General features: G+C 39.4%; 2 protein-coding genes and 1 non-coding gene across 3 annotated transcripts; 1 reads left to right on the plus strand and 2 right to left on the minus strand.

The window, feature by feature from the left end:
- The first annotated feature begins 237 nt into the window (after positions 1-237).
- Positions 238-4,710, plus strand: rbfa (ribosome binding factor A). The gene is made up of 7 exons (XM_053494763.1): positions 238-571; positions 648-675; positions 781-951; positions 3,709-3,821; positions 3,932-4,016; positions 4,122-4,201; positions 4,295-4,710. Exons 1-7 carry the CDS (start codon positions 381-383, stop codon positions 4,626-4,628), a joined length of 1,002 nt encoding a protein of 333 aa, XP_053350738.1. The 5' UTR covers positions 238-380; the 3' UTR covers positions 4,629-4,710.
- Positions 4,711-8,096: 3,386 nt separating this feature from the next.
- Positions 8,097-8,201, minus strand: LOC128523333 (U6 spliceosomal RNA). The gene has a single exon (XR_008360162.1). It is a non-coding gene; the product is annotated as a U6 spliceosomal RNA (small nuclear RNA).
- A 1,952-nt stretch (positions 8,202-10,153) lies between these two features.
- Positions 10,154-24,098, minus strand: LOC128520947 (zinc finger protein ZFAT-like). The gene is made up of 16 exons (XM_053495411.1): positions 23,927-24,098; positions 21,288-21,443; positions 20,924-21,190; positions 20,653-20,832; positions 20,423-20,570; positions 18,551-19,902; positions 18,220-18,452; positions 18,043-18,127; positions 17,797-17,946; positions 17,090-17,263; positions 16,368-16,456; positions 13,843-13,981; positions 13,609-13,715; positions 12,509-12,626; positions 12,286-12,431; positions 10,154-11,016 (listed from the first exon to the last, which is right to left on the minus strand). The coding sequence occupies exons 1-16, from the start codon at positions 23,943-23,945 to the stop codon at positions 10,792-10,794; spliced, it is 3,588 nt and encodes a 1,195-aa protein (XP_053351386.1). The 5' UTR covers positions 23,946-24,098; the 3' UTR covers positions 10,154-10,791.
- Positions 24,099-24,690: the final 592 nt, after the last annotated feature.

Here is a 24,690-nt window from a genome sequence, read left to right on the forward strand (position 1 = left end):
TCCACATCAGACCAAATAAACTTAACAAATGGGCATAAAAAAGGTCTAAATATACAAAATATACAGGAAACTACATGAAATTGAAATCTTTTACATGGGGAAAGTCACGTGGTTCACACAACGTCAATCGACCATGAGCGCTCTCTCTTAAGCGACGCCGCTTGTTGTCACGTGATTCTGCTGGAACCCGGCTCTGCGCTTTGATTGGCTACAATGTCACTTTGCTGCGCTGTGATTGGTTACAGCCTCTCACATCCGCGCTGATACTATTAACCAATCCCAGCACAGGAGGCGGGATTTACTACTTTTTTTTTTCTTCTAGCTTAGCTTGTTTAGCCTTCTCCTGTAATATTCAAGTTTGGCGCGAGTAACACTGGATCATGTTCGCGCTACACGGTCGGCACTGGATTCAGAGATGTTTGTTATCCCGACCTGGAGTGAGCACAATGCGGAAACTGAACCCAGAGACTCAAACCATGTCCTTGAGGTGTGAGTGTCTCGGAGTAACACAGCTCCACACGTCTGTGTGTCAGTGTAGAGACCAACTGAAGAAGATGTTGAGTGACAGGAGGTGAGTGTGAGGAGGTTCAGTGACGCAGCATGTCAGATAATCAAGACTTTCTCAGTAATCACTTTCTCTCTGATAGGAAGAAGAGGTGGTATGAAACTCCTCAGGTAAGGGGAACAGGTTTGTAAACAGTGTTTATTACTGACAAGCTCATTGCTTATGGAATGTATGTATGTATGTATGTATGTATGTATGTGTGTGTGTGTGTTCAGTCTGTACTCACAGGTCAGTCTGGATTTATGAAACCAGCCAAGAAAAGAAGCATGGAGGACAGTCTGCGAGTGAGAACCCTGAACACAATCCTGTACAAATCCATCTCAGACCTGCTGTCATCTCATGAGCTTAATGCACAGATTCCCGGTTACAACGTGGAGATCACTAAAGTATGACAAACCTCCATGCATGCGTCAATATCACATTGTTCATATCTTGATAATCGTCCTGTCTGTTTTTATCATCATCATCATCACTGTTGCCTCGCACCTCCTGGGCCTAGGTTCGATTCCTGCCTCAGGGTCTGTGTCTGTGTGTGTGTGTGTGTGTGTGTGTGTGTATTTTGCATATTCTCCCAAAACTTGGTGGGTTTCCTTCCACAGTTCAAAGACATACAGATTAGGGTAATTGGTAGGGAAGGGAATCACCATATAAAACAATATTATCACCATACCGATTCAATTGCAGAATCAATTAAAAGTCACGATTTTATAAATACAGTCGAATCTAGGATTGCGTGTAACTTGGTCTGCGAGCATTTTACAAGACGAGCAACATTTTAAAATAAATTTATTAAAACTTGTTTAACAAATTAGGTCTTGATATACGAGTACTGTACTATGCATGCGCTTTAGATCTCTATATGTAAGTCTAAAAAAAAATAGGCAATTAAAAATTTTAATATCATTTTAATAATATTTATTGTCAGTTGTCAGTAATTGTGTTAAACGTGTGCAGTTTAAATTTTGATGGCCTTGTATATTTCTTTGTATTTGTATGGAATACAAACAACAATCTTTTTAATCAATCTTTAGTTAAGTAGTTTGGTTTACTGGTTGCTCTGTCATACTGTTCTCCCAGTTTGGGTATTTCACACACCTTCATCTCGGACTGCTGCAGATACATTGCTCTAATGACCCATGTTTATCTTGTAGTGGTGATTCACATTACTGCTTTTTATTTTAGACAAACTGGTTTAAAACTTCCCACAGGAAGAATAAACATTATAAATCTGTCCATGCAACTTTGAAGGTTCAGTTCTCTTTCCTTTGTTTTGGAGTAAACTATGCTGTGTTGAGCTTTTGTTTTCCGCACACTCCGTCTATACACGGTAAGCTTTCGCGTTGATTGGCTCTTTTGAATTATGTGTATATCACTTCAAGGTGGAAGACACCTCGAGGGGAAAACAGCGCTAGGTTACTAGTATATTAATTATTCTTATTTATCAGAAAATTATCAGATTCCAGATAGAACTGACACTTGGTCTGGATCCGAACTGCGGACCACCATTCTAGTAAGGGCCGGTTTAGATGATCATCTTCTGGGCAGAAGCAGGCCCTTAGCATGATGCAGTTACAAATTCAATTAAAAAGGAAACACATCCTCTTTTGGTGATACTTGAGGGTTCAATCACAAGCAGACCATATGGGGCAATCCTTAGCAGCAGTGTGTGATGTCACGAGAACTCCAACCAGGGGTAGGGCACCAGGATGAATCAGGCTGAAGAAGTTGGGATCCAACCAGCTTGGGTTCATAATGTGGTACATCTTATAATGCTCATGATTTCAAACTCAAACCAGTCTGGTCATTGTGATTGTAATTTAAGTTGCAGACTGCTCACAGGGTGTAGAGTGTGTAGAGGGCGGGTAAAACAAGTCATCCTGGGATATTGGGTTGACCTGGTGCTGGTAGTTGTGTTCAGGGGGAGGACATTTATTTTTTAGCTCTTCACCCATTTATTATATTCATTACCATTTCTACCCGTGTCAGATACTTACTGTACTAGTTCAGGTTTTGTAGTTGTTTGTGGTTTACATGTCTGTGTTACTTTGTATTTATTATTATATGTAAAAATATATTATAAAAAGAGAGAGAGATTGGGATCACTTATATTTCAGGAGTGTATAAATGTGTATAATATATAATGTGCTTCCACCATACTTCACTGTGTGTATTGTGTGCTTTATCTTCTTTTAATAATAATAATAATACATTTTATTTATATAAGCGCCTTTCTGGTCATCCAAGGTTGCGTTCCAGATTAAACAAGAATAAATTAAACAGTAAAACAAGAATAACATCGATAACACTAAGTAATAAGAGAATATTTTTAAAAAAATGTAAAGACATTTAAAAAAATAATTAAATGGAGATTTTTATTTTTTTTTTTTGCATTAAACATATCATTTATAAAATACTCTTGTCTTATAAGACCATAACACATTTTGTTACATATTTTGGGGTGACTAGAAATTATTAGTAGTTTTTCTGTGTGTCATCATGAGAAGGTGCTTCTGTCTATCCACCCTCCTCTACAGAACAGTCTTGTAAAGAATATGAGTTTGTTCTTAAATGCAGGGTGATTAGTCATTGGTAGCGATTAGTGATTAGTCATATTCCTGCAGCTCCTCCATCATCAGCTTTGTTGATCATGAATGTCACTGTGGTATTATAAAACATTTCTCCCCTTGTTGTTAAGGGATATATTTTAATGACCGCTGGCATGGTTTACATAATACTAAATAGGTGTTTTCTTTAGACCTGTGTGATTTGATTAAAAAAAAAACAATTACTGTAATTATTTGGTCACATATTGTGATTATAATTTAAACTGCGATAACTATTAGATGTACCAATTTATATTCCAACATACTTATTTATGCTAACACCAAATAATTGGGCAAATGATCTCATAAAGAGGATGTTTGCCAATATTTATTTATCAATTCAAAACTATTTAAAAAGATAAACAAATACTTAAAGTATAGATAAAGTCTACATAAATTCAGGACTATGTGTATATTTATGTGTGTAAATTGCAGCCTTTTACGATTAAATATTTTTACAGGTCTTTATTGTGTTTAGTTGTGCAGCATTTTTATTATTTTTCCCTTTTAATCAAAAATATCCACCACTTTTTGTTCCAGGTTTCACTGCTGGGAGATTACTCTGTGTGTCGAGTCTACTGGAAGACAAGTTTATCCTCTGATCGAGACGGTCAGATTCAGCAAATTTTGGACAAGTGTGCCCCACGGATACGGTACGTCTTTTTGAAATATTGGCATTAATTTATTTTGCATAAATAAATTAACATATAATTATGCAGTGAAACAAGAATGAGGTGATTTAAAAATGAACTGCATGTTTCAGATACCTTCTCATCTCCCAGCAGATCTTGGGCAGTGTTCCCCCTTTAGTTTTTGTGCTAGATAAACAGCATGCAGCTCTCAAAGAGGTACTTTGACATTCTGCAGTCGTGTGATGTAGGAAAAAAATTAATGAACAAGATGAATAAATAATCTAATTGGTTTTTTTTAACCACTTTTCTTCCTGATTTTAGGTGGAAAATCTTCTAAAGATAGCAGATTATGGCCCCACTGATAACTCGGAGAAGATTGTTCTTAATGGGAACGATGCTGAGTAAGAGTTCATACCACTAAAATATCATGCCATTATAAATGAAATAAGAATGAGAAAATAATGTGTGCAAAAACTTGTCGGAATTTCCCACAGGACAAGAGTGCACGCAGTGGAGAAGAAGAGAGTGGTGTTTGGAATCGATCACGATGCGCTTTACAAACAGATCGAAGACTATAAACAGAAGCCGAGAGACTCTAGCACACAGACCAGCAGCTCGACGTCTCTAACGCAAGAGCAGCTTGACATGTTAGCAGAGATCAGGAAGCAAAAGCTCATAGAGAAAAAGAAACGCAAAGCGAAGAAGATGAAAGACGACGACATCACACCTAGAGAGTTTCTGCTCTTGAGGCAACTACAGAAAGAGCAGGATGAGCAGTATGATGGCGAGCGGGGCGCAGAGGACGACGAGGCTTCGGAGCGGACATGATGAAAAGAAAGACTGAATAGAGAAATTTGGCTTGATTTTTTAAGTACAATTTGCTACAAATAAATTATTTCATGTTGTTTGAGGTTTGCTACATCTGTGTCATTTTTCTAATTTTAGCAAGCAGTTTGGTCAGATTCGTCATCATAAGTGGGTATTTTTGTTAAAAAATTTACCTCTGGTGAGTTTTAATTTTTTTTTTTTAACTTTGTTTATGCTAACCCTGACTTGTCATCTGTTCGTAGGAGGATCAAGGCAGAAACTTAGTTTAATGGAAAAATTATTCAATATTCATTTTTTTTAATGTAAATAATATACGTTTTAAACGATCACAATCAGACAATACATTATAGCTCAGCGTTACATTTTAATGTGCATGCTTTTAGATTTGTATGTAAAGCTCCTAAACCACTTCTTTAAAAAAAAAAAAGAGAAAAAAAAGGTTTATTCTGATCAGCTGGACGTCCATCACTGTACAGGCGTGTTAATAGACTATATGTGGAGAAAATGATTAATTCTGAAGAACAAAATGTGATGAACACCGGTCACTTCATTAAGTCTACACTAAATTTTTATCCAGTTCATGTGTTATAATCACCTAGTTTCTGTTCGTACAATGAGGCCAAAAGTCTCAGGTAAAAGGAAATTTTGTTCACATCTGAGATAATCTTTATTGAGTACAGATGTTATTTCAGCTTCGATTTACTATATCACAATTCCAGTGGGATAAATGTTCAAGTTGATTGTCTTACAGGCTTTATTCAGGCTGCCAGACGAAATCTGATTTTTTTTTTTGCAAATCCAGATTGAAATGAAATAGGTTTCATGTAGTCTGAAAAAAAGTTGTTTTGCAAATATGATTGTAATCACATCCAGAGATGGTTTAGAATTGGATTACTAATGGTAATGGGATTCTACCAGGTTGAGTCAGATTTCAAATTGTCCATTTACGCTTGAAAAGTAAGGTGAAAGTTCACGATCACATGGTATGACCATGAAGCCATGGTTAAAAAAATAAGTGAAAATGATGGAAAAAATAGAAATGGAGAACTGTTCCTAAACAAAGGACAAAGCAAAATGTCCAAAAAGCCAAATTCAATCTAATCACTTTCAAATGAGTGGGGACAGCCAACAGTCCTAAAGAATACATTTGTGAAACAAATCAAATTAGCATGCAGTCTAAACAAGACCATAGCCGATTCGAAAAGATTGAAAATAATGATGTAATGGCTTTTCGAAGCTTCTTTATAGGTTTCATAATTAGGAGTTAAGTGGCTGTAATTAATGGACTAACTTTTTAAGTTAGTGCTGTTTCATTCTTGATAAGCTGTGAAAACCCAAAGAATTCCACCTCAGAAAGAATGTGTAAAATAGACAATGTAAAGAGGATAATATAGAAATACTAAATCAACACCTCAAAACATTAGCCAGGCAGTGAAAACGTTTCACAACTGGATCTTCCAGCAGAACCATAAAGCTAAGCCAACATGCAAAGGGTGGTAAAATAGCTTGAAGACAAAAAGAAAATTATGTTTTAGAGTGAAAAAGCTACGAAAAGTCTAAATATAACCAAGGGTTAAATAAAACACATGAATAACTGATCACCTGTGTTTTCCCACACCTAAAGGTACTGGACTATCAATTTTTTCACTGCTTTATTCCAGTCATGTAAATCTCCAGCTCATCGGGGAACACAGGGTGTAAAGTGGATATCTTTTGCACATACACTCACACCAAAAAGAGTTTTTGGAAGGTAGGCGGGAACACACAGTCACATGAGTTGTCCTTGAGCTGAACAATGACATATCTAATACATCTAATGTCCTGAAACCGTATGACATGTCATGACTTGCTATTGTTGTGAGCCAATATTGTTCATACTTGCAACATGTCTTGCTGTTGTTACCACCATGACGATGAAGGTAGGCAAACAAATCCAACTGGATCTTCAAATTAACATAGAATTCTAAACTACAAATACAGTACATCCTGAAAAATATTGTGAAAAAGTTAGTTTTCTTTCATAATTTAAAAAGTGAAATGGATTACAGATAATGAAAAAAATCAAGCATTCCAGAAGATACCATTATTTTTTCATTTTGAGTTTGAATACATTCACTCATTCAGTCAACATCGTTGATATTCTGTATACAGGGTCGCGGGGGACCTGAAGTCTATCCCAGGAAACACGAGGCAGGGTATACCCTGGATGGGGTGCCAATCTATTGCAGGGCACACACACATACACACACTCATGCACACACTCCAGGCAATTTGGGAACCCACATTAACCTAATCCGCTTGTCATTGGACTGTGGGAGAAAACCAAAGTTAATTCAGAGGAAACCCACCAAGCACGGGGAGACCATACAAAATCCCTGCACACAGAGGCGGGAATCGAACCTGGACCCTTGGAGCTGCAAGGCAACAGTGCTCACCATTAAGCCACCGTGCTGCCTAAATTACTATTCATACAGTGTAAATACCGTTTATCTCTTAGTCTACGTCAGTACACACATGAGGAGGGATCCTGACTTGACAGTTGTCAAGATAGTGATCATCGACACCCTCCATAAGTGGCTCAGTGTGATAAGGGTCGAGCTCCGGCTCCACCAGGTTGCCGCTGTTGGGCCCTTGAGCAAGGCCCTGTCTGCTCCATTGGCACCGTATAATGCCTGATCTCGCACTCTGGACTCCAGCCTACTAACAAGAAGCTGAAATATGCTAAGAGTAAAGAGTTTCACTGTGCAGTAATGTACTGTATATGTGACGAATAAAGGCTGAACTTGACTTAAAGAAGGTGCTGTATTGAAGTATATTCATAGAAAGTTGACTGGAGAAGAAAAGTGTGATAGGAAAAGATGCACAACCAACAGGGATCACCGTAAGCCTTAGAAAGATTGTGAAACGAAGCTAATTCAAGACCTTTGGAGATCTTCACCAGGAGTGGAGTGAGTTCAAAGGAGTGGAAAGAGCCACCATGCACAGATGTCTTCGGGAAATTGGCTAGAAATGTTGAATTTCTAGAATCAAGCCACTCCTGAACAGGTGGGGGTGAACCTGGGCCAAAGGCGAAAAGATCTAGACTGTTGCTCAGTACTGTCCTCCAAAGACCTATTTTGAGATTAAAGTAAATTTTTACATTTCATTTGGAAATCATTGTCCCAGAGTCTGGGTGAAGAGTAGAGAGGTACAGAATCCAAGCAGCTAGTAGTGCAGTATGAAGTTTCCACAGTCAGAGATGTTTGGGTGCCATGTCATCTGCTGGTGTTGGTCCACTGGGTTTTATCTAACCCAATGTAGTCAAAGTCAATGTAGCCGTCTACTACGAGATTTTACATTACTTCATGCTTCTGTCTGCTGGCAACCTTTATGGAAATGCCAATTTCTTTTTCCTGGAGGACTTAGCACCTCTCCCACAGCGGCAAAACTAAGGTAAAATACGGTATACCTTTATTCGCCCCACAGTGAAGAAACTTCTTAGAGAAACACTTTACGGATTTGCGTGTCATCTTTCCACAGGGGCCATTCTAATCTTCTCTGTATTGATCCAATATTGTCATATGCCCTTAAAACAAGTTGCCTGTGCCCTAATCAGCTACCATCATCATTATTTGCTGACCATATTACTGTGCTTGTAACCGTACTGTTACTGTGTGTATTGCTCACCTGACCTTATTCTTTATAAAGTATTGTCCAGAGGAAGCAGAAAAAATACAATACAAATCAACCTTCAATCAGCCATCAAATCAACCTGGTGTTCACTAATGGTGCAGCAGTACCACAGTCTGATCTCCATGTCATGCCACATTGATGTAACGGATCTAAAATATATGCATTTCACTTTTTACAATTAAATTGCAAAAGAAAAATAACTTTTTTTTTTTTTACACAATATTCTACTTTTTGATGATGCTGGATGAGCTGATATGTGATTTTCACGAACTCATGATCTTCAAAAGTGTGCAAATGGTGCAAAAAAAACAATCAGTGAGTGATGTAGAATTCGTTGAAGAGAGCAGTCTCAGGAGAATGACTGCTCTGGTTTGAGCAAGAAAAGATGGCTATGGTAAGACAAATAAGCACTTGTTCCAGCTCTAGTGAAAGGAAAAGCCAATCCCAAAATGCACACTTGGAATCTAAAGCCACAGCAGGCAAAGGGACACCATAAGTGAACAGCTTAAGACTGGAAAAATCACATGTTGCATTTAGAAAGTGTTCTTAGAAGACATGGGTAAGTTGTGCCATTGGTGTTTACCCCATCTGGGTTTACACACATCTGTATGCAATAGCCATTGACAAATCCCACACATTTTGGTCACACTCATTTGCAAAACAAATAAAAACAAAACAGAACTCTCTCTCTCTCTCTCTCTCTCTCTCGCACACACACACACACACACACACAAATAAATTCACCATACATGGTAAACAACTTCCCTTGTTATGACAGAGGACATGGAGTATGAGTATGTGTGTTCATGTACAGGGTGGGTGAAAAGTATATTTAAAAAATTGGTTTGAAACAAATTGTACATGTATTTCTTTACATTTCAAAGCATGCATCGGTGGTGCAGTTTCCTCAAACGGCCGGGGGCTCTTCTGAAGAAAGACCTGAATCCATGCCTTCATTTCCTTCTATGTGCAAGGCCTGGACATCTTCTCCTTTGTGGAGCCCAATGGAGGAACAAAATTACATGGAGTGAGATCTGAACTTCTTGAAGGCCATTCCTGAGGTCTGCGTCGTTCTGGAAAATGTCTAACCACACATGCACAGTTGTATGCACCATGGTGTTGGTGCTCCAGTGATACTTCACGTATCTTTAGCCATTAAATATCACCTAGGTCCTTTTCACCCCTTTTCATCCTGGTAACCCTAAAGGCGAAATATTACTAAACTTCTGTGGCAGATATTTTGGAAATGCTTAGATATTAACTTATAATTTATATTACTTTAATTTGGTAAAAATCTTCCACTATTTTATGCAAGAAATATGACAAACGTTTAAATCAAGTCAGTTTGACTAATGACTGTCCCTAATCCACAACTATCAGTCAGTCAAAATTGATGAGTTTCATCAAATCATGGCTTGTTTCCTCTATCCTGGACGATTATTTTGATGATATATCCTGGATGAAATTTTGAAATCAAATGCAGAAATTTCTATGGCTTGACTTTTTAAAATCTGAATATTTTATTCTTAAATATCTACTGGACAGGGTGCCAATCCATCTATGTCCGTACTGTACAGACACTCGTTCACACACCAGACAATTTGAGAACGCCTAACCTGCATGTCTTTCAAACTGTCGGAGCACCTGAAGGAAACCCACCAAGCACAGGGGGAGGACAAGCAAACTCCATGCGCACAAAGATGGGAATCAAACCGGGCCGGGAATCAAAATTAGACCCAGGAGGTGCAAGGTGCAAGATTAGTTTATAACTGATTAATTTATTAATAATGACACATTATACTCTTTAAATCTATTTATAGTTTCTTTTAATGTTATGGAACATTTCAGAAACATGTCGTTCCTGTTATCACTTATAATACAGCAGCTGTACCCTGCTATCATTGTCAATCCCTGCATTCTTTCCCTCGTCAGCTTCTTTTGCCCATTGTATGACAAAAAATGCATCTCGTCATAGTACCAAAAAACAGGAAAGCACAAAATCCTGTCCTAAAGTCTCTCATGTTGTAAAGTCTCCTTACAGAAAACAAACATTTCCACATGTTTATGGATTCTGTTTACGTGAACTTCCACCATATTTCGGAATCTTTTGAATCGTGAATCCGACATCTCTGTAATAAAACATCAAATCACACACATTCGCTCAGATTTTACTGAACATAAAGTCCATATGACCTTGGGTAAAAATGACATGGGAAACAAATCCGTTCGGTACTGTAACACTGAAATGCATCAAAATTATTGTATTCTTAAAAAAAGCTACAAACGATAAGTGGAAAGGAGATTTTCAGTAGACTTCTGTATTTTTCTAAAGAAAAAAAAAATCATATCCTGATTTTCATGTACTGCATGAATCTACTGCCTCGATTTTTTAAGCATTACCTCGTCGACACATTTCATTGCATCTTCTACATCCTTCCAAGCTTTTGAAAACCTTTCCATTTTTTCCACCTTCTAAATGCTCAAAAGTCTTTTAGGTCACCTCTGTAGTGGTCTCTTCAGCTTGGACAGCCTCCTGAACATAGACGATGAACTGCGAAGCGTCCTCGCCCTGCGTGTAAACCGTGACTGTCTTGATGCCTTCTACATCGTCTGAAGACACCACCAAGTGATGCTCTTCTCCCAGACCCACTGTGGCCTGCTGCAGTGCATCATGGATCATCATGGCATGGTCTGTCTGCTGCTCCTCCTCCGTCACCTTGTAGGATAAAGATATTGAGATAAACGCAAGAAAAAGGTGCCAGTATGTCCATCTCACACACATCAGTCATACGACAGCAAACAACCAGACAAGCGCTGATCTTTTTAAACTGCTAGACAGAGGAAGACTCGCAGAGGTAAGCGCTAGCTGTGTTCATTTTGTCAGCTATTTAAAATTTTAGTCTTAGTCTTAGTCCCAGGATAAATATCCCTGATAGTTTTAGTCAGATTAAGTCAATCTTATCCTATTTTTGTTTGGTCAAGTTTTAGCGACTAAAAGTCTGGACATTTCAGTCTAGTTTTGGTCAAAGGAACCTTTTAGTATTTTAGTCTAGTTTTATTCAATGAAAACGTAACATCTTCGCAAGAAGATTATTATTAATTAACCCTACAGTACCCCATCTAGGCTAGCCAAAACCATTTTTTTGATGATTTATTTAAACAAAATAATTATCTTAACGTTTAAAATTTATCTTTTTTTTATTTGATGTTACCCTAGATATGCCGTAGTGCATCTCTTCAGGTCTGTGGTATTTTTCCCAGCGATTGTGTTTCCCACACTGTTTCCCCTTTGAAGTATTACTACACATTGGGGTTTTTTTTCCCCTCCGGTTCAATATAGAGAAAATGGGCCCAAATATTGTCTCGTCTCTTTGGCCCGAGTAAAACTGCCGTCATGACGAAGAGTTGAAGATGACTGAGCTTGTGACATCCCGGACGCCCGTCACTGCGCGTGCAAACTACTTCTGATACACCGCGTGCCGTGATCTGGGAAATACTGCTGCTCGTGCCATCACGAATCATGCGTATCGCAGCATATTGTGACAAAAATTATATGTTAACAAAAGCAAAGACAGATGTTTTAAACCATATTTTAGTCTCGTCTTTTTCCGTCAACGATATTGCATGCCGATTCCGTCACTGTCACGGTTCATTGATAGTCGTGACGTCTCATCATCGTCTCGTCTTAGTCACAGGAAAAAAGGCCGTCAACAAACATTTTCCTTCATTATTTTCTTTGACGAAATTAACACTACTGTATACCCACTGCTGAAAGATAGCAGTGATGCTCTCAGACCCCTTGAAGATGTCACTTGTGCTTGTCAAGCTCCATAAGTTTCCTGAAGAGTTCTTTATTTACGCTATTTTTACCTCCACGGCTTCACCTTCAGTTCCAAACACACTAACCCTTGCTAGTTTTTTTCCATATTTTCATTACTGGAAAAACTCTGTAGCTACTCCCTTGTTTTCAAACCAGTAGACTTGCCTGCTCCACCACGGTGACTGTGCCAGGCGCCATGGCAACCACGGAGGCCACAGTCTCAGGGTTCTCTGTGCCAAGCTCGATTATTTGCTGAAGAATATTAACTGATGCCGGATCCAGTCTGTCTGCAGCTGCGGCTGAGACGACACCTATGAAAAAGGATGAATGACAGTTGAATATTTCACTGAATATTGTCTAGCCACATGTCGAAGATCCTGATACAGACCGTTCTGTGCGTTAAAGCGAAGGTTCTGCAGCACTGAAACAGCAGCCTCTGTTCCTTGCACGTCCTCGGTCTCAGCAATTTGGAGATACTGGGTGTTGGGTTCCTCTGATTCTACTATCTGAACAAGCATATTTGGACTGTTGTTATGAATTTTTTTTGGGATAGACATGTCATGTACATAAGCATGGTAGAGTACATAGCTCTTAAATAATATCTATTAAATTTTAACCATAACTGAATAAAAAAGACATAAAAAATGACTCTTTCATAGAACAGATTTGATTTTTTTTTACCGTAAACACTCAGACTATTTAATTTATTTGCATAGCGCTTTTAACAATTGTCATTGTTCCAAAGCAGCTTTACACAATCAAAATAATTATTTAAGTTTGTATGGAATGTGAATGTGCATGAATCGAAATGGTCAGATAGTCCCTGATGGACAAGCCGCGGGTGACAGTGGCAAGGAAAAACTCCCTGAGATGGAAATAGGAAGAAACCATGAAAGAAACTCAACAGGGAACCCATCCTCATCTGGTGAAACAGAAAGCAGGAATTGATCTGCATACATACTGTGTGTTAGGTGGCAGGCAGTTCAGCTATAACAGTTGATTTTAATTGATGTTAATATAAAGTCCAGGTAGTTATTGGAGGCTCAGGACTGGACTCTATCCCAGGAGACTTAGGGCATGAGGCGGGGTACACCCTGGAGCTGCCAATCCATCGCAGGGCATACACACGCACATGCTTATGCATTCACTTAGGGCAATTTGTGAACCCCAATTAACCCAATATGCATGTCTTTTGACTGTTGGAAGAAACCAGACTACCCGGAGGAAACCCCCCAAACACAGGAAGAACATGCAAACTCCAGCACACAGAACCTGAGGCGGGAATCAAACCCAGCCCTGGAGGTGCAAGGCAGCAGTGCTAACCCCTAAACCCACCGTGCCTCCCTTACCGAAAACAGTTGTTATAAAAGTAGTATTGCCTTATTTGCTGCTCATATACAAAGTGTTAAATGTTAAAAGTGAGATTTCGTTTCAGTCCAAAATGCAGCAGGATGTTTCAAAAGTGATAATGAAGTTTGGTTTTCTCACCTCCCACTGATTCTCAACAACTTTGTATCCATGCTTGCACTTTAAATGTCTGTTCATTTCCCATTTTGTTCCATAGACGTAGTTACAGAATGGACACTTCACTCCTCCTGCAGATACACAAAGCAAAGTCATCACACCGCACTGCTCCGCCGTCAAGAGAGACTCAGTGAGAGACTTTTTTCACTTCAATGTATTTAAGTTATACCAAGGATTTTAGCGAATACACTTCTGTACCTTGTTCGATCACAGTCTCTGATGTGGGTGTTCCAGGACCTGCGTTGCTGTACTGCTCCCCAGGATGCTTCTTGTTGTAGTGTCTTTTAAGAGAACCTGAGATGTTGCACGAGTAGTGGCAGTGTGCACAACAGAATGGCTGAAAAGGCAATGTAGGAACACACACACACACACACACACACACACACACACACACACACATTGAGCACTCACTGAGCAGATTTAGCAGGTTTAGAAACACCTGTACACATACTCATTCATGCCATCTAATCAGTCAATCATGTTAAAGCAGTACTGGTAATGATCACATCAAGGATCAGAATGTTCTCAGAGAATTTGATCGTTGGTACCAGACGAAGAAGTTGAGTATTTTCTTTTTCACGTGAACTTTTGTTCTTATGGAGTTTTTACACAAAACATTCTATAGACTTTACTCATAATCATACATCGTAGAAAAAACATTAAGTGAGCAACATTTTCCTGAACAGACGTGGCTTGCTCATGAGGGTCAGTGGAGAATGGTCAGACTGGTTCTAGTTGACAGGAAAGCTACAAGTACTTAATAACCACTTTGTACAATTATGGTGAGCAGAAGAAAATTTCAAAATCTACAACACATTGAACTTTGAGGCAGATAAACTACAACATCAAAGGTCAGGTTTCACTGGTCAGCCAAAACAAGAAGTCCGCCACTTTAAGTCCCAGTTAAGGCCAGTTTAGATGGCTGGCCAGCTCTAGGAAGAGTCCTGGTGGTTTCGAACTTCTTCCACTTAAGGATGATGGAGGCCACTGTGCTCATTGGGACCTTCTAAGCAGCAGAAAATTTTCTGTAACCTTCCCCAGAATTGTGTCTCGAGACAATCCTGTCTCGGAGGTCTACAGACAATTCCTTTGACTTCATGCTTGGTTCATTTGTGCTTTGACATAAACTGTCAGCTGCGGGACCTTATATAGACAGGTATAAGGATATAATAAGGCTGTGACATAAAATGTGAAAAAAGTGATGCGCTGTGAATACTTTCGGGATGCACCGTTTCGAGATCTGAATTCATACAAACATGAAATAACCTCAGCTTAAAGAAAATGCTACCTCTAATACAAAGCATGCCTGCAGATCAATCCCTGCTATCCGTTATCACCAAAATAAGGATGTTATCATCCTCATTCGCTATCATGTTATTATGTTATTATGTTATCATCCCTGTTGAGTCTGTTTCCTTTCAAGGTTTCGTCCTATTGCACTCTCAATGAGTTTTTTTTCCTTGCAACAGTCGCCCTCGGCTTGCTTATCAGGGACAATTTAATCATTTTGATTCACATTTCATTCAAATTTCCATAATTTCTTTTAACTGTGTGAAGCTGCTTTGCGGTAATGACAATTGTCAAAGCACTATACAAATAAAACTAAATTAAATTGAATTGAACGTCCAGCATGATAATGAACCATGGCGCAAAGCAAACTGGTTGTGTGACAATGATTTCAGTGTTCTTCAGCAGCCTTCTCAATCACCTGATCACATGGTAGAACAAGAGGTTTACAGCATGATATTGCACTGAAATTCACGGAATGAAGCACCGAGGCTGTTTTGAAAGCGCTACCCAGTAATAAGAAAGTGTTCCTAATAAAGTACTATGTGGCTAGACAGGCTACATGGTCAAAAGTATGTGGATACCTGAACATCACCGCCGCTTTATAATTTTCATGGTTTGAAGAACCCACATAGAAATGTTAAGGTCAATTCTGCACATACGTTTGGTCTTATAGTGCTCAATAAAAAACTGGTAAGAAAGTTACAGGAACACTATGCCAGTTAAAACATGCTTAATGGTGAAGTGTGAATTCGGTTGATCTCCACTGTGGAATGTCAACTTTTTCACTCCACAGTGAAAAAAGATTTTAAAGAGTGTTTTCCTTCATAATTAAAGTTTAAGAAGAAGACTTCCTACCCAGTTATTACCCTGTGTCATGCCTTAGGCCTTGATGGTGACGTGGTGGCTTAGTGCTTAGCACTGTCGCCTTGCACCTCTGGGTCCTGGGTTCGATTCCCGCCTCAAGCTCTGTATGCATGGAGTTTGCATGTTCTCCCCATATTTGATGGGTTTCCTCTCACAGTCCAAAGACATGCAGATTAGGCTAAATGGCATTCCAAATTGCCCGTAATGTGTTGTGAATGTGTGTGTAATTGTTGACTGGAGGTCCTACTACTTACAAAATGGAAATAAATACATTGGTCACCATTGGACTCCATGGTCCCTAGTTGGACTACAGAGAATCCTAGATGGATGAATGGATGGATTTGCCTTGATAACTTGGAAAACAGGCAGAGGTGTTCTTGCTGTAGGTGAAGCGAATTGCGGTATGTGCCGGGGAAGCCAGAAACAAAGACACAGAAAGAGTGCCTTGCTAAGCAGTATTAGGGAGCGCATTTCCCCCCCATTTCCCCCCCTTAATAACAAAATATTTTCAAAATCCGATTAGATAGTAGATAGACAGTGCATGCCGGGTTAAAGGTCTTTTTATGTACCTTAAAGGAGACGTGCTGTTCCATGTGACGGAGGAGCTGTGGCTTCTGTGCTGCAGTGAAATCACACTCGGTACATTTGAACTGCTTACCTACAGTAGATCGGAATATGAGCAACAGTTTCAATACAAATGTATAAATAAGAGCAATTCCATCTACTTTCCATGCTTGGACTTTAACTGATCCTACTAAAACCTGTTAAAATGTATGAAAGAATCCACAGAATTTTCAATGTTTTAAAACTTCTTACTCGTTCATACGATGTAGTCTCAGTATAATGAATAATAAATATTATTCATTATAATCGAGAATCAAGATGTATTCACTATTCTGTCATTATTTTTGCAGCACAGTATCAGTATGTACACTTTTCCAAATACATCTTAATTCTTAACAATTATTACTAGTTAGACTTAATTTTAATAAGAACTCGTCTAATAAGATTTGAGTGTGGGATACCCTCAACACTTCTCACTTCACACTCCGCGTCCATTGTTCATCTTCCTCCTGTCTGTCCTCGTATTAGCTGTATTTTTTAGTGTTTCTGACTTCATTTAATAATAAAAAAGTCCAAATTTGTGTATGTTTATTATACTTCTTCATGTTGTAGCCTTTTATTAATTTTAGTTTATAGCCTCCTCCTGAAAGGGTTAGGCATCTTCCATGTCCGTGTGTAACTGATCGGTGAGCTACTTGTACGGAGAAGACAATAAAAGGCGATTCACCGTCAGCTGAGTGCATGAGCTTGTGGCTCTTTAGTGTGCATTTGGACTTGAACTTCTTCCCGCACAGATCGCACAGGTGACTCTTCTCCGTGTTGTGTCTGTTGAAATGAGACTTCAGGTTGCTTTTGCTGCGTGAGGCGTAATCACACAACGAGCATTTAAAGGGTTTTACTCCTGTAAGTGAAAACCAAAACAATTAGAGAGTGAATTAGCTTGAGATATGCATTATAGGCGAGTTTAAAATATAATTAATAATGAAAAATGTATATACTGCATATAGGCTTAATGGTTTTAAAAGAAAAGTAAAAAGACAGATACTTCAATTAATTCATTCATTTATTTTCAATACCACTTATTTTGGTACAGTGGATTTTAGAAGAGTTTGGGCACAAAGCAGGATACACCAATCTATGCCAATCCATCACAGGGTGTGCAGACACACACACACACACACACACTTTAACCAATTTTTGGGAATGCCAATTTTCGGCATGTCTTTGGACAGCAGGAGGTAACTGAAGTACCTGGAGAAAACCCACTAAGTATGGGCAGAACATACAACCTCCACACACCCACACAGACCTGAGATGGGAATTGAACCCTAGAAGTGCATGGCCACAGTGCTAACCCCAATGTCACAATGCCACCTACTGAAAAATTTATTGTGACTTGTTTTGATTGAAAAGACGAAGAATAAATTACCCCACCTTCATGGGCCCAGATGTGCTGCTGCATGTCAGTTCCATTCCTTGTGAAGTAGCAGTCACAGTACGGACATTTAGAAGCACGTTTTCCTATTACGCCTTTTACATGGGCACGTATTCCCAGCGCCTCTAAAGTGGTTGTTAGTGATGTATCTAAACAGAAAGATCAATTACTACAATTCTATCACAAAAATTAGGATGAAGAACATCACCCCATTGTGATGGTTTTTTTTGTTTGTTTGTTTTTACCTGGATGGTTCGATTTGATATGATGCCTAAGCTTGTCTTCTGGAAAAACCTTCTTACAGACAGGACAAACAAAACTCTTCTTAACCTAGAGATATTAAACAAAACAAACAAACAAAAATCAGAAAACTTCAACTTCCATTATTTTCTTTTCTCCAGACAAACCAACTTTATACTTACAATTTCCGAGTGCGTTTTAATATGAGCTTGCAGCTTGTACTTGTCAGGCGTGGAGTACTGGCATCCCTCTGAAGGGCATGTGAGGAGAACATTACTGTGTCTCTGGATTACATGACGCTTCAGGCAGTTTTTGGTAATGGAAGAGTAGCTGCACTGGGAACAGTAATGAAGATGTTCCCGTGTATGTGTTCTTACATGCATGTTGTAGTGCACCTGGTACCAGAATAGCTTACCTAAAAAAAACACAATAAGAAAAGGTGAGATATCTTGACAGCAAAGAAAAGAAACTATTGATAAATAAAGGAAACAGTGGATCTGTGTATAGGATTACCACAGTATTCACACTCCAGATCTCCATAGACTTTCCTTATTCTTTCAAAAACCTCCAGGTTTAGTTGTCTTTTCTGCATTTGTTCTAAAATCTGTGCAAAAGCAGATTTTCCCTGTAAGGTTGCCATTTCCTCTGTACCACTATGGGATGGGCTGCTCCGAGTAACACCAGACTCGTTCTTGCACTGCGTAACAGAGATGTCTGTGACCTCTGACACGATTTGCTCTTTTGGTAACATGCATTGTATCTCAGCTGTAGAAGTTTGCGTAGACAAATTTGTATTTGCTTCACCAGAATTATTATATTCCGTTTCACTACAGTCCACATCTGGCAAATCGTCCTGCAGCTGTTCTCTGTCAAGCAAATCCTCAGAGACCCTCCCATGCGGTTGAGTTTTCACAGCTGCACTAGTATCCATAACCGAGCAGTTGTTGATCCCTGTTGAAGCTATATCCTTTTGGGGATCATGTACCAGTTCCTCTGGAGTTAAACTGCCAGGTCCATGAACCTCTTGCTCCTCTACGCTGTCCATTTCAGTGGCAGGCATTTCCTGTGCATTGAGAAGAGACAACTCATTGCTAATTTCCAGCTCATCTTGTCTCAGCATGTCCCGCTGAATATCATCCCCAGGTTTCAACAGGCAGAAACTGTTTTTGATAGATTCAGCGAAAGTCGCGGATTCGTCCATTTCTGGGTGAGACTCCGTGAAGTGCATCTTGAGTCGCACAGTACTGACAAACTTCTGCAGGCAAACTGAGCACACGTACACAAAGGGATGCTTTCTAACGTGAGCCTGAAGAGCTTGAAACTTTGTCGAGCCATGATCGCACAACTCACAGCCATACGGTCGGTTGCTCCCGTGGACCATCAGATGCCGATCTCGCTCTAACTCGTATTTGAATTTACGGTCGCAGACATGACAGTCGTACAGCAGCTGTCTCTTGCCTTCTCTGGTCTGAAGCCTATACTTGTCGTAAGAGTCTTTAACTTTTCCGTCTTCCATATCATGACTTTCTCGAATGTGCTTAAGCAGGTTTTTGACGTCGGAGTACTTCTTCTTGCAGAAACGGCAGTGCTGCTTGATTTTCTGGTGCACCCTCTCCACGTGCACTTTAAGGTGACCCTTGCTCAGGCAGTTAAATGAGCAGTGCTCACAGCTGAACTTCTCCCCAGTGTGCTTCCGCATATGGACGCTGAGGTTGGCCTTGATAGCGCTGGCGTAGTCACACTGGCTGCATTTGAACGGCTTCTCGTTGGTGTGGATTCGTAAGTGGGCCTGAAGTGAATGTTTGAACTTGAAAACCTTGTTGCAGTATTCACAGGTGAAAATTTTCAACTGGGTCTGTCCTATCCTGTATAAAAAAGACAAGTCATTTGATGGGGGAAAAACTTTGATGCCTAATAGACAGCACCTATTGGTTAAATGTCAAAATATGAACATTTAATAATTATGCAGATGTGCTGTTTGTTAGTAGGTTGGTAATGTCGGAACATTCTTGCAAGCAAATCTGAATAGCCTTGTATTTTTTCCATATTTTCTACCCAATTTGGTTATTTGCCAATTCCCAGCATTGAGACAGCTCTCCATTATTAAATGGCATTTACCAACTGGAAACACATGAAGTCAGCCATCTTTAGAACTGCTGCTCATGCCTCATCACAGGGCAGCGTAACACACGGGGACAAAAGCGCTGTCTATCCCGTTACACATACACATAAGTTCTTGGTCTGTCCAGAAGAGACAGAGTATGCCATCACTTCCACTGCCGCATCTTTAGGATTTGAACTCCTAATCTCTGCAATCTCCCAATGACACTTTTCTGTGCCACAGCCAAAAGCCTAAAACAGCCTTGTTCAAAAAGAAATTTGTACCTGTTGGATTTCAGTGGCACTTCATATGCAGCTTGCTGTATGGCATATTCTTGGTAACCTTTCTTCTGTGTGGAGTCTCCTGCAGTGCCATCAGGTGGCATAACTGCCTCAGCTGGAGCAGCTTCAATAGGAACAATTTTTGTGGCACCTAGAATACAAGCGCACTTTCATTACACTTTTTTAAATTAGTTCATATATCAGTTGGTTATAATAGCCGTATAATATCTCACCGGGAATGGCCTCATGTGCTGCAAGAACCACACTAACGATGGGGTTTTTGTTGCAGCCTGCTGACTCAGGTTCCTTTAAACCAGAGACTTTGTCTCCCTTCGCTGTTCTCAACTTCTTTGGTGAGCATTCGACGTCTTCTTCGTCCTCTTCTACTATCTCAATCGAACCAGGGTCCTCATCTGGACAGCATCAGGGTGGCAATATTACATACACAAAAAATGCTGATGGTAATACCATGGAGGGGAGAAAAATAACCATAAAGACTCTTACTGTGGAGGTCATCCTCATCAGGAACATTTTTAAGTTGTGCGAAACAGATATGTTTGGAAATCTGCCGTTTGTTGCTGAATTTGCGTTGACATTTTTTACACTCCAAACCAGTGTCGTCTTCGGCATGTTGTGGTTTCACTGGTGATTCTGACAGCACATCAGATACCTCTTTGTTTGATGGACTGAACAATTTGTTATGCCTCTGTTCCTCTGCTTGGGCTTTCTTAGTGGATCCCTTTGGTCTACCTCTTTTTCTTTTGATGCCATCTACAACGACAAAGTTTAGCATTGTTGTCAATAATATTAAATGTTAAATTGAAGTTGAATGTGGGTTTTGATTGTTGTATTCATTATGAAAACATACCTGGTATATGTGGAGACTGTAAAGGTTTGAGGTGGATAATAATGTCCTCTGCATCTCCACCTTCGCCAGTGTGTTTCTCGAGTACATGAGACTGGAGCAGTGATTTTTCGGGAGAGAACAGGTTGCATATTTTACACATGAAGACTGAAGATCCCTCTGCAAACAACAAAAGGTACATTATTGAAAGTGTTTTATGTAACCCAGCTAATTGTTCTGGAGTGTGTTCAGATCATCATCAGGGTCGTAGTCATCCATACTAGGAAGACCTGCTTGAGGGTGTCTAGGGGTTTGCTTTTTAAACAAACATGGCAGATTCACTATATTCCCAAAAGTATTTGATCGCCTGCTTTCACAAACATATGAACTTGAGTAATTTTCAAGTCTTAATCCATAGGGTTTAATATGATGTTGGCCCACCTTTTGCAGCTATAACAGCTTCAAGCCTTCTGAAAAGGCCTTGCACAAGGTTTAGGAGTGTGTCTATTGGAACTTTTGACCATTCTTCCACACTAAACTCATCCATGTCTTATGGGACGTCTAGAAGAATGCCCATAAACACAATCCTAAACCTTGTGGGAAGCCTTCCCAGAGAAGAGTTGAAACTGCTATAGCTGTAAAGTGTGGGCCAACATCATATTATAAACCCTATGGATTAAGAATTGGATGTTACTCAAGTTCATATGCATGTGAAAGCAGGCGAGCCAATTACTTTTGGCAATAAAGTGTATGTGTAATCTGGTACTTCATGAGTATAGTTGAGTATAAGATGCTATGGTATTGTGTCTTTTTTCACCAAAGTAGAGCTGGAGCATGACTTCTCAAGAATGTTTTCTAATTCATATCATGGCTTGCCTATATGTGGACAATATCGCATTGAGGAGAGAATGTTTTAACAAACTGCTGTACACCATGTGTGGTGAACTTGTTTGTAGTGTTATAATTATTGAGAATAAGTGGTACATCTGTCATGGTCTTGATCTAAATACACATTAAGTGTAAATGCATTGACCTTGTGGTGGCCACGAGGAAATCAATTTCTAAAGTAGGCAGTACAAGAGCACTTCTATTGCCTCTGTAATGGAACATCTCTCAGTAAGCATTAGGGCAAGCGCAGCAGAGTTTTCACTTCACTTAGTATATCTTCTACACCTTGATCTTTCTCCTGAAGTCATGTCTGAGAGCTATTTCTGGTATCATATTTCTGACTATGTTTCTTTCTATCAGTCCCACTGAACAAACACAAAAACAAACGTATTTAGAGTCCTGGTTTAGGAAATATATACTGTCTGGCCAAAGCAGCCACTATTTTAGAAGGGTTCAACTATTGTCCTGCATCAAGCAAAGAAAACAACCAAGGAGATTTGAAATTGCCGGAATTAGTTAATAATCTGGCCAATACATTATTAAAACCTAAAATAATAGTGCTGAACCATAAACTTCATGGGGAATAAATAAATAAATAATCATGATTGAAGATCACTTCCTAGTGAAGTTGCACTGTTAGAAATCAACAGTAGAAAACACAGCTTTCTTAGCTTCCAAGTTTCTTAGTTAGCTTGTTAGTTTGGTTGATCCATGTCGTTGGTTCATGTTTGGTCCTGGAGGAACAATGTTTCGTTTCTCTGTGTACTAAACTGTATATGACAAAAGCCTACTTTACTTGAGCTAAATGTATTAGTAAAAGTAAGAGCTGTTTTGCATCAGACATTTCACTAGATGGGTTTGCATTTGTTTTTGTGAATGTTGTCAGATATCCAGCTTATTCTGATTATCTATTATAACAGTGTTTCTGGGAAACTTTATTAGATTTCAGATATACATGATAAGAAGTGAAACACCAAGTCAAACTGGGACTTTGGATCATGCATAATAACAGAACCCAGTTATGAGAGTAAAAACTGGCTTTATTTCTTAATATCCTATGCTACACTAATGCACTGGTCCTAGTCCTGATCTATTAGAGCGGTTAGATCTGTGAGAGCGGTCTGATCCATTAGAGCTGTTAAATCTGTAAGAGCGGTCTGATCTATTAGAGCTGTTAGATCAGTCTGATCTATTAGAGCTGTTATATTAGTCTGATCTATTAGAGCTGTTAGATCTGTGAGAGCGGTCTGATCTATTAGAGCTGTTAGATCAGTCTGATCTATTAGAGCTGTTAGATCTGTGAGAGCGGTCTGATCTATTAGAGCTGTTAGATCAGTCTGATCTATTAGAGCTGTTATATTAGTCTGATCCATTAGAGCTGTTAGATCTGTGAGAGATCTGATGTATTAGATCTGTGAGATTGGTCTGATCTATTAGAGCTGTTAGATCAGTCTGATCTGTGGGGTCAGTGCATCCTGCTCCTGGACACTGACTTTAAGTTTCGTGAGGACAATTTAGACTCGGGTGTGAACTGCGATAATTAAAACACTTCCAGCAGCCAGTGAGAGAGTGAAGAGTTAAAGTTCAGAGGTACGCGGTGTAAATGAGCGCGAAAGCGACACTCAGTGATCACTCAGCGCCCCTACTGAATGAATCGCCCCTAACTTTAGGATGTGAAGTTCCAGGCTGGTTTACCTGCTCGCTGCTCATCAAATCATCCGCATTGGCTGTTTCTTTTCATTACTGCAAAGCAAGACACTTATTTTTTTACATACCTGCTCGCGCTGGGTCCATGCTTCTGAATTAAACCAGTAGCTCAAAAAACGACAAATACTTCTTATCTGTATGTTTGCCTATAAACAACATTTTTAAATGGAATTTATTGTATTAAAATTACTTTAGCGAACGTTTATGGCGAATCTGCGACATCATATATGGCGGATTGAGTCTCCTTTTAGAAGCTCTTCAAGAGAACTGTAACGCTCTGTAACTGAGCGCGCCACCTTGCGTCCTGGAGACGACTGTATAGCAGCACAGCTCCTTGGAGCTCTCAGCAGGGGAACACTGATATGATCAGACTATCTGCTTCTAATTTTACATAATGGCCATCGGAAAATTGCTGGACGTGTTTTCTGACGTACTTGTTTGTTGTTTTGAGCCCTCTTGCTTATCGGAGCAGTGCAGAAATCTAGCGTTCTATGCTGACCTCCTTTGTATGCTTTTTAATCAGTTGAGGATAATTTTGTGACGTCATTAGTGACTGCATGATTATATTTCCCTCTCACAGTATGCTCATCTATTTCAGCCAAAACCCCCTTCTGAGACATCCTTTTTTTTTAGTATGTTTTGAAGTAGGCTTCAGTGTGTGTGGTTTTTTTTGAAGTATTGAATTAACAAAGAAGAATAAACAAAGGTTACTAAAAAGGAACAAACAATAAAAGAATAATCCCCCACTCCACCCAGTGAAAACATGTTAAGGCTTTTGTAACATGCACCTCAGGTATGAACTAAATAAAAGGCATACAAATACACAGAAAGC

Source organism: Clarias gariepinus, chromosome 4, assembly GCF_024256425.1.
Source record: "Clarias gariepinus isolate MV-2021 ecotype Netherlands chromosome 4, CGAR_prim_01v2, whole genome shotgun sequence".
NCBI classification, from domain to species: Eukaryota; Metazoa; Chordata; class Actinopteri; order Siluriformes; family Clariidae; genus Clarias; species Clarias gariepinus.